The following is a 9816-nucleotide window of genomic DNA, read 5'->3' on the forward strand; positions in this document are numbered from 1 at the left end:
TTTTCTTCCGCATTAGCATCACACTGAGGACGTGCACAGGGTCATTTTCTGATGATGGATGGTAACTGACTAAGCTTCAAAGACATAAAACGAGCCTGAGCTCAAGAGGCTTGAGCTTTCAGGATGAGATCTTGCTAAGATCTGACCTCAGACACTGTATTTCTAATTGAGTTTATTCTTATGAATTCAAGCTTGCAGAGAGAGTAACAGCGAAGATGTGGAGGGAGCATTTTCTGTACAGACTCCATGCCAAGCATTCCAGTCCTGACCTTTCTTCCTTTGCTTTCCAAACATGCAACCTACCTCCAGCTCTGGAGTGCATCTATTTTCCTTACAGCTTATGAAAGCACAGCTTTTTGGAGTGTCAGTCTGTGTCGTCCTCACTCTCAGATGAAGTGGTCAGGTGTCAGAGCAACCCCCAGGCATTATAAATATGTACCAGCTGGACTCAGACTTTTCTGAAAGATACATTAGCCAAATCCACCTCACTGGACTGAACAGAGGAATAGCTACTGGACAGGAGGGAGCAAGACCCTATCAGCAGTGATCTCTTGGTCTGAAAATCTTCAAGCTCATGCCATTGGGTCCTTGACACATTAAAAGGCCCTCCTCAAAAGATTCTGAGCCTGGCCTGAACTCTATCTCCAGTGCTATTTTTTTGTGCTGTTATTCTGTATTCATCAAAAGTTAGCACTCATTATGAAGAGCTAAACGCTTGGTGCAATAGACTTGGTTAGTTCGTCCTTCATCTAAAGGCACTCCTTACACTTTTCCTAACAATTGAAGGGGTATGAGTTTTGGTACACAAAGTATGGCTCTGCAGAGAAAGCCACAGGGACAAACAATTAAGGATTCACGGATGTGCTAGTGGGAAATCTCTCAAGCTTTCTGAAGCACAGTCCCCCACTCTGCTATGATGTCCTTCTGCTATATCTCAGAGCTTACGCTGGATGGGAGGTCCAAGTGTGAATGCTAGGACTAACCGCTACCTGAGGTGCTGTCCCATCCTGCCCTTGCTACCTTTCATGCTTTGCTGGCATGCTGTTTCCCCTAGTCAGAATCCCATTTGCCAGAGAATGTACACTGCCATGGCCCTCTGCACTGAAGCTGTGGGATGGAGCTGACCTGCTGAGTCCAATTCTTCCAGTAAATGAAGAGATGCCTTAAAAGATATGGTTAGCTTTAATAGTATGAAACTTCACTGACATAACCTGTGCTGGAGTTTACAACACCCTTAGGTCCCTCTCTCCTTCTCTTGCCCTTCCCACCCTGCTGAGCAGGTCAAGTTGGCATGTCCTTTATAGCTCCTCAAAGTGTAGCTGCTTGCTGGTGACTGTAATGGTCCTTCCTTTTCACCTCCATACAGATATCTGTGAGGTCTTGGATAAACTGCTGAATCTAGGGTGGGCAAAAGAGATGTTAGAGCTCAGAGAACTGGGGAATGTCTTTTACTGTAGGGTCAAGAGCAGGAGGCAGACGAGAACTTCTTCACCTTTCATGGCGGATTTCACCAGCTGAAATGAGTAAGAGAGTAAGGCACTTGCCTTGCTGGATCTGCGCTGCTGCAATGGGCTATTGCAGGTGAATTTGAGTTCACTTACGGGTGAATGGAGCCAAACCTTGGCTATGGATTGATTTTCAGCCTCTGCCCCAGCCTGCTTGGCTCCCGCTCCTTGTGCCTCCACAGGGACCCACACCCTGCTCTGCTTCCCTGGACAAGACATCTTTCTACCCATTACCCCTGCCCTAGAGAGACTCCAAATGAAAGGGAAAGTGCCTGATGGGCACCTTGTTTTCTCTGGGGGCTTCCCTCCCTTTGGGCAACTAAGGCTTATTACTGTTCCCTTTGCTGGGCAGGGAGAAGGGGGCTGGCCTGGTTCTACCATGTCCAGCTGTCTGTGGGTGTCCTCCACTGGCACATTCAGGCTCTCTTTCAGCTGCTTGCTTACACACTGGAAGAGGTTGAGGGTGGCCATCTTGATGGTGCCCAGCATCAGAGTTTTCTCAGCAGCTGTATTCTGGATGTGGGCCCAGTGAGACTCCTGAGAGGAGAGGAGACGTGCAACATGTGAACATGGCGCAACAAAGATGTTACTTCAGCATGACTGACCCTGACTTGGAGACCCAAAGTTCCACACTCATCTGGGTTGCTAGGAAGATCACGGCCCTGCCCAGAGCTGTGCTGGAAGTGGTTCAGCTTGGCATGGTGCAAGCAGATCCAGGAAACTACTATGGATGCTCTTTGCCCCAGGAGCCTCCCCATCCCTCCACCAACTCCTGCAGTCCTCACCCTGCTGATATTTTCCTGCTGACCCCATTTGCATGCCCCACACCAGGGCTAGTGGATGCCCCAGGAGCAGAGCATCTCCCTGACGCTCTTCCAGACCAGCTGCTTTCCTCCTCTGCCTGATGAGACTCATCTCCTGGAGCCTGATGTATCCAAAAAGGGAATTTAGCAAGACACTCTTAGAGTGGCACAAAGGAAACAGAGGCCAGCAGAGATGGACTGGAACAGCAAAAGGTGTAATGCCTGTTTCAAGAGGGAGGCTGAGGGTCTTGTCCAGAAAGGCTGGGAGAAGCTAAAGAAAGTGAAAGGGAGCAGATTAGGTAAAATCTGTGTTAAAACTAACAAACCTAAAGAAGCTGTAACTCTGAGTCTTCATCAGAGGCCAATCAGAGAGAAAGTAGGGCTAAAATCCCTCCTGCAAGTATGGACTGGACAGAAATAGGGATGGGCTGACATTTGGAAAGGTCTGGAGAACTGATCTCTTCTCCTCTGTGGTCCTTTGTTCTGAAATATCCTTAAGCACAGATCTAAAGACATTTCTAAGCACGGGTTATGGAGTTATACGCCTCATTATAGCCCAGGTGCGGTCCCACTGCGTATCTGTGCACTTTTGGACAGGGTAAGGAGGGCAGAGAAAGGATGAGTCCGCATGGGCACATGCTGTGCAGAGGAAGAAAATCAACAATAATAAAAATAAACAAAACCAATTTCATTTTGAGGTCTGAGCGATGAATGGTGGACACCAGAACATGTGACACATTGAAGCTCTACCATGGGGAGGATGCTTCAAGAAACAGTGAATGGAAATGAATGTGACCAGGCTAGATAAATCTAGTGGCATGTGGTGGAGTATGTATGTTTGGGATTTGTGTAACCAAAGCCTGGTTACCTTGTTTCTATCGGCTGAACTCAGTGTGAGTGAGTGCAGCCAAGGAGTGAAAGGTCACTGTGGCCTCATGAGGGCTTGGTTTTAACTCCTGACATAACCTGCTCGAGACCTGGTCTGTCATCCTTCATCCTAGAATTCCTTAGAGGGACAAACACAGGTATTTTCTCCAAGTACAAGGACTGCAACTGGGCCTTGCGATGACCCAGTGTCTCAGGGTCAAGCCGTCAGTGGGTCTTGGTGATCTCCCCCTGCCCTCCCATTGTATCCTTACCCAGATGAGGACATCACTGTGAGCCCGGTCAAAACGCATTTGGAGCTGTGCCAACTCATTGTTATACTGCAGGATCTTGTCTTCTTTCTCCTCAGTGTACTGGGCCAGGAGTACTTTGGCTTTCTCGATCATTTCCATGCGCGCCTGTGCTGACTGCAGCAGGTCCTCGTGCATCCTCGCCAGTGTCTTGTGGCGCCCGATGACTTCCCGAATCTCTTCAAACTGCAGCAGAGGCCTCCTGGAGTTAGCAATCATCCTGCCCTCCTTTATCATGATGACAAGTCTCACAGTGTTGACAGCCCTGCCCTAGTGAGGTACACCTCCCCCAGGTATCTTCTCCTTTATGGGAGACTATCACCCCGGTTGGTCTGTGAGCATCGCCACATTCCAGATATCCTCATGCCAATCCATTTCACTGGTCCCAGGGCTGTTACTGTCACAAAGCAGGGGAAGATGTTGCACCTCATCCCCAGGTAATCCGTGCTCTGATACAGCACACATCATGAGTACTACTGTGACTCTCAAAGCTGAGTTGTCCAGATGTAAGAGGGGGCTAGCTGGGGCAGCAGGAATATGAGCGATGCTTAGAGCAACGCCCAGACATCTTTGCACAGGGGACAGTTTTTCTGATGTCTGTCAGGGTTCCCATTCCGGGGCTGTATTCCACTTCTCCCTCACCATCAATATGACACGGAACAGTGATGGAAAGGGGACCCCGTTCACCTCAGCCCTGTACTCTTTTCTAACACATTTTTCCTGTAGTTTTCTCAAGACTTCACCTCCTTTCCTGATTTCTCATTTTTGAGTCTGGTCCCTTTGTTTCTCTTTGGTTGCAGGGTACCTCATCCCTTCCCATCTGAGGTCTCTGGGTTTAATCAAGCATTGTGATTCCCCGGGTCTTGTCTTTTCTAGGTCTAAAGCCCATGTGAGGCCATGATCTATCTCTCTCACTTCACAACTCACCTCTGAGACTTTCACCACATCCTCTAGGTACTTGTTGAAGATGGAGTACTTCTGCAGTGTATCGTAGATTTTCTGGTGCTTATTTTTCAGAGCTTCCAGTTCCCTCCTAGCCCTCAAAAGCTCCTTCTCCCTCTGCATCTTCATCTCTCTTTCCTTGCTTGCTTTCTTTAGAGCTCGGATTCTCTTCTCATCGTTTTCCTGGTGATGTACCCCCCCACCAACAAACACACACACACACACACACACACACACACACACACACACACACACACACACACACACACACACACGTTGAATTCCATCCAGACATAGGGAAAGGAAGACAGGGAAAAATGAAGGTGGGTCATTCCATAGCACTGTGAGGAGATACAGTCACAGAGGAGAGAACAGGGTTGGGAGCACATTCATGCCCTCTTTGACAGAGCCATCCCTCCAGCATTGACCCTTCAGTCTTGAAGACAGGTATCTGGGATGGTACCCAGTTGTTTTCAGAACTGCTGGTATCTGTCCTTGGACCCCTGACACCTTGAGGTCAACAGTGGAAACAGGGTCAGACCCTTCTGGGGGATGCCTGAGGCCCTCAGGGGATCATACTGGTATGGAACAAGCACTCTCCCAGGCAGACCCTAGCAAGGCTTTCGACATATCCAGCGCAAAGCACTGAGCATGTCCAGGGCCCTGTGCATTGCCATTCCTGTTCCTCATGCCTTGTGGCTTAAGGTAGATTGGGACAGACGGGAGTGCACTGAGGCTTTACCACAGAGGAACCTCCTCAAAGGAAGGGGAAGAGGTAGTGCTACAGGTCAGGGTCATGTCAGCTGAGCTGAGATGGGCCAGCTGTACCTGTATGAACTTCTCAAATTTCTGCGTGTAAGTTTTCAGCTGAGCCTCCTTGGCATGGAGATTCTTCCACTGGCAGTTTATGGCTTCCATCCTCACCCTGAAGGCCTGGCAATGTTGAGAGAACATGACATGGCTGCTCAGCCAGGAACTAGTCATCTGCACGCTGCTATTCTCCCAAGCAGCATCAAATGCTAGTCAAAGCTGCAAGTCATAGAACCCATGCCCAGACATCCTTTCATCTTTCTCACCTCCTCCTCTGCATCTAGAGCTTTTTGAATCAGTCTGGCCTGTTTCTTCTTCTGCTGGAGGCGAACAGATGGAGACAGAGAGTCTTCATCTGTCTGTTTGAATTTCCTGCCACAGAAGTTTTCCCCAAGGTTACACACTGGGCCTGGTGCTGCCTGCACCTTGAGAGGGTGTTGGGTGGCTCCACTCCATCAGACCACACTAGACCTGACTCAGACTCAACCCAGTGCTATGTTTCTCTCCCACCCAGAGTGGTCCCCCCGACAACAGAGCTCCCACTGACAGAGCCTGGGAAGACATGAGCACGTGTTGGAGGAGAGGAACAGGGATGGGGCAGGGGAGGGGCAGTACAAGCAGAGACTCAAGTGGTGGAGATGAGGAGTGGGAGTTTGCCATGGCAGGGAAGGAGAGATGGAGGAGACAGGAAAAGAGCACGGAGAAAGATGGAGGGGGTGGAGGAGCTCCCTCACGTGAGCAACGGCAGGAGATTCTTTTTGTAGTGCATGCAGAAATATGCTGATAGGTCCTCATTGTCCATAGTGGCCATTGCTCCAGCCACCACACAGGCCTGGAGAGTCCAGGTCCTCCCAGTGATGTCCTTGTCCTCAGTCAGCCCAAGTGCTGCCCTGCAAGTCTAAAGGCTTGGCAGTGCGTGGAAGACGCAGATGGGAGGGGGATGAGTCCCTGAGGGCCTCCCGCCTCTGCTTTTCCAGGGCCTTTCCTCCCTTCCCAGTCAGCCTGTGGTCACAGTTAGAATGGAGTGCTGGGGGGCAGTTGGAAGATGCTTGAGTGGTTACTTGGCAACCTCCCTGCTCCGAAGCCGAGCTGATGCCACATACGCCCCAGTTCTGGGGACTGACCACCGCATCTGAAGCTGCATGAAGGCTCTTGCCTCCCTCCATGACCTGGTCTGCACCCAGCACCCTGTGGTGCCCTGTGCTGGAGGAGAGTCTTGCTGCCCTGTGGGCTTGGATTGGTCCCTTGGGGTTACCCTCTTCCCACAAAGGTCCCCACCAACAGGAGGGCAATGTTGAGGGAAGAACCACTTTTGGCCAAGCTGGGATGTTGTGCAGCCTGGAAAGGACTTGTGCATCCTGCTGGGGTAAGGCACTGCTTCTGGCTGGCACTGGGTGCCTGACACCACAAAGAACCTCTTTAGGGCTCCAATGCTTTACCTTTGAGGGAAACCTGGACAGGTGGCAATTCCTTTCCCTTCCTCTGAATTTCTCTTATTCCCCCTCTGCTAAAAAAGTCCCTGCTTGTTGTGACCTCTGCTGTCTCAGGGAGGTCTTTCAGCCCGCTACATCCACATCTCACTGTCTCAGCTCAAGGCAAGAGTTAGGCTCTTCGCTTCCAAAACACCAGGTGGAAAGATGGGTAAATTGAGGCAGGTGCTCAGGACTGCTCTGAGATCACTGTATCTCCCATGATTCCCTCTTTGCATGGGACTAAGGCCTACCATTCACCAAAAATTAACTGTTTTTTTTTTTTTTTTTTGGTCAAGACAAGGCCTTTGAAGTAGGTGAGCAAAGTCTCATTGTCCAACACAAAGGCACTATTTGAGAGCCACATGGGAGAAAGTATTTCAATGCCAGTGACCCTGGGGTCTGCTCCTTCTGCAGGGAATGTCATCCTCTGGCATTCGCTTTTAGCAATCTCTGGCTTCCTCAAACCTAACTTGCAACAGCTTTGCTATGACATACTGAAGCTGAAGCAGTCCTGGCTTGGTGGCAAAGGGTATGAGCCCCTGGGAGAAGAAGTCTTCATTTCTGATACAACCCTGACTTTCTTCAGATAAATTATTTTCAGGCATATATCACCCCATACTTGTTATAAACTAGCAGGACCTGGGGAAAGCTTGCCAGATCTGTCTGGCACTTTAAACAGCAAGAAGATATATGGCTTTAGAAGGGATCATTTGTTGTTTGATAGATGCTTCATTTCAAGACAAATGACCTAAGGCAAAGCATGAAATATGTCTGACTTATTGTTGAGATTCAAATCAGTCATGACAGCGACTGGCTACTTCCCCTCTGTCCACCACAGGGTCAGTATGGGGCTGTTCCCATCCCTGCAAGCTAGTCAGATGAAACCTGCGTCTTCTACAGAATACTCAGCAGGGACATGTCTCTGCCCTGGGAGCGGGGCTTATGCCCTCCTGTGAGGTGAGGGGTCTCAGGACCCCTCAGGACTTCCTCCATCAGACAGGGATCCTCTCTGGGAAAGTCCTGCCCATCCTCGTGTCCCAAAGGCTGGAAGAGCAAATGCTCTTCAGCAGAGCATGGGAACACACAGCAGTACTGAGACAAGGAACTAGGAAAAAAAGTCCCAATGTGTCCAAATTTTGAGTACTTGCTGCAAATGCTGGAGCTGGGGCAGTCTCTCTGGGAAGTGACAGACACCCTTTCTTTAACACAAGCAGAGCTGCATATCTGTATCCTGATCTTCCTGAAGCTGAACTGGGCTGACTGAAATAAAAACAATATAGCTTTTTGGAAAAGCAGTTTGAAGCAGGTTTTGGGCACCAGGATCAGCATCTCAAGCAATTAAGGTTTATTAGCATTATTGGAGACACACATTTCCAAGGGGAAGCACTGGATGACTTCCTAGTCTCATTTAGCATCTCCCTTTATATGACGTTTTGTCATATAAGTGACAGATGAGCTCCAGGGAGCAGGCGGTGTCATTCGTCACCTCTCTGCTTGTAAGGCACGTTTGACACCTAAGTGTCTATCCCTATGCCTTTACCTTCACAGTATTTCTTCTGTTCCCTAGGAAGCGCTGCTCTTCCACAGCAAGAATTTGAAGTGCAGCTCATAATAAAATTCCTGGGGTTTTAATTTCTCCTGAAGATAGCTGTGGGAGTTGTTCACCCTCAGCGTTCACTTTCCATGCTGAATATTTTGAGCAATGCTACTGCTACCTGCAAGCTTATGAATGAAAAAGTCACTGAAGAGGGTATTCTTGCTGATCAGAGGAAGTTGCAGCTGAGTCTGAGGAGTGTGACTCAAATGGCAGTGGTGTCAGCAGGGCTTTGGGGAACTCCCAGTACAGCTGTGCCCAGGGAAAGCCCCTTCCTCTCGCTGTGCATCCCTATCACCATGTGTCCATGGTGGGGAGACAGCAGTGCCCACTTAGCACAGGCTTAGCACAGCTGAGATCCAAGCTCAAACCATTTGTATTACTCTTGACTTTTCTCAGGTATCATCCCATAGATCAGTGATCACCACAGATTCCTTCTGCTCCTGCCTCTGCTTCTACCCTGCTAGATTTGTAGGCAGCAGAGCTGACTCAGTTTGAGATCTTTCTGTTCTCCATTTTTACACCTTGCACAATATTGTCCTTGTCATGATGGGCTCCATCACCACAGTAATGCAATGATTAGAATAAAACATGTGCACTGCAGCAAACAAATCTGATGCCATGGTCTGAGCCCAGAAGTCCCCAAAATATTGTTTACAGGGGTCATTTGCTGTGTGCGATAGCTGGCTGAGGGCAAGGCAAAACAAATCCAGTAGACATAGCATGATATGCCTTATGTTTACTGAAGTATTGTGCTCTGCAGGAATGTATGCGGTTGGCTTTTGGTACTGATGATTTGGGTGTCCCCAGAAACGGCAGCTGGGGCTGAGCAAGGGGACACCACATCTCTGCTTGGGTTGACTAGAATTCATGTGTGTGATCCTGAGGAGCCAGACTATTCTGGGGAGATGCCAGCAGGCCATGGGGGAGGTTGGCCCTGTACAATTTTTTTCATAGCAAGCACCCAGATTTCATTCAGTACGTGCTAATTTGGTCCATGCCTGTTCTGCAGAAGCTGATGGCTGGTGCCTTGTCCTGCCTCAACAATGAATGGCCTTGCTCAGTAGGTTCACTGGGAAAGGATGTGAAAATAATAGCTTTTTACAAACTGTGAGTGGACTTACCCTTGAAGAAGTAAATCCATTCCTCTGTCAACGTGCAAGACTGCATCTGCCTCCAGCCCTGCTAGCCCTGAAGTTAAACCTATCTCACTGGGTATTAAACCCACCCTTCTGACAAGTGTTACCTGTGATGCTGATACTAATTCAGGCTGAGCAGATGTCTGTTTTGATCATGCCAATGACTGCTGTGGCTGTTGCTGTTTTTCCATTACAGCCAGGAGGAATCACAGAGTCTGTCCCCTCTTGGATGACCCTCACTGCAGACGTCTAATCTAATTGAGGTGAGAAGGCTGGTTACCTTTAGCTAACAAGGCATTCCCCTGACATCTCATTTATCCCTGCTATGGGTGCATGGTGTTGTTCATCTCATCAGCATCTCCGTTCACTGATGTGA

At 49.2% G+C, this 9816-nt stretch overlaps 1 protein-coding gene across 1 annotated transcript; it reads right to left on the bottom strand.

Annotated features, from left to right (window-relative positions):
- Positions 1-1299: 1299 nt before the first annotated feature.
- Positions 1300-6395, bottom strand: CCDC42 (coiled-coil domain containing 42). Its single transcript, XM_009673638.2, has 7 exons — positions 5970-6395; positions 5502-5607; positions 5254-5358; positions 4411-4608; positions 3448-3669; positions 1884-2042; positions 1300-1398 (listed from the first exon to the last, which is right to left on the bottom strand). Exons 1-7 carry the CDS (start codon positions 6044-6046, stop codon positions 1309-1311), a joined length of 957 nt encoding a protein of 318 aa, XP_009671933.2. The 5' UTR covers positions 6047-6395; the 3' UTR covers positions 1300-1308.
- Positions 6396-9816: the final 3421 nt, after the last annotated feature.

Source organism: Struthio camelus, chromosome 19 (genome assembly GCF_040807025.1).
Source record: "Struthio camelus isolate bStrCam1 chromosome 19, bStrCam1.hap1, whole genome shotgun sequence".
Lineage (NCBI taxonomy): Eukaryota > Metazoa > Chordata > Aves > Struthioniformes > Struthionidae > Struthio > Struthio camelus.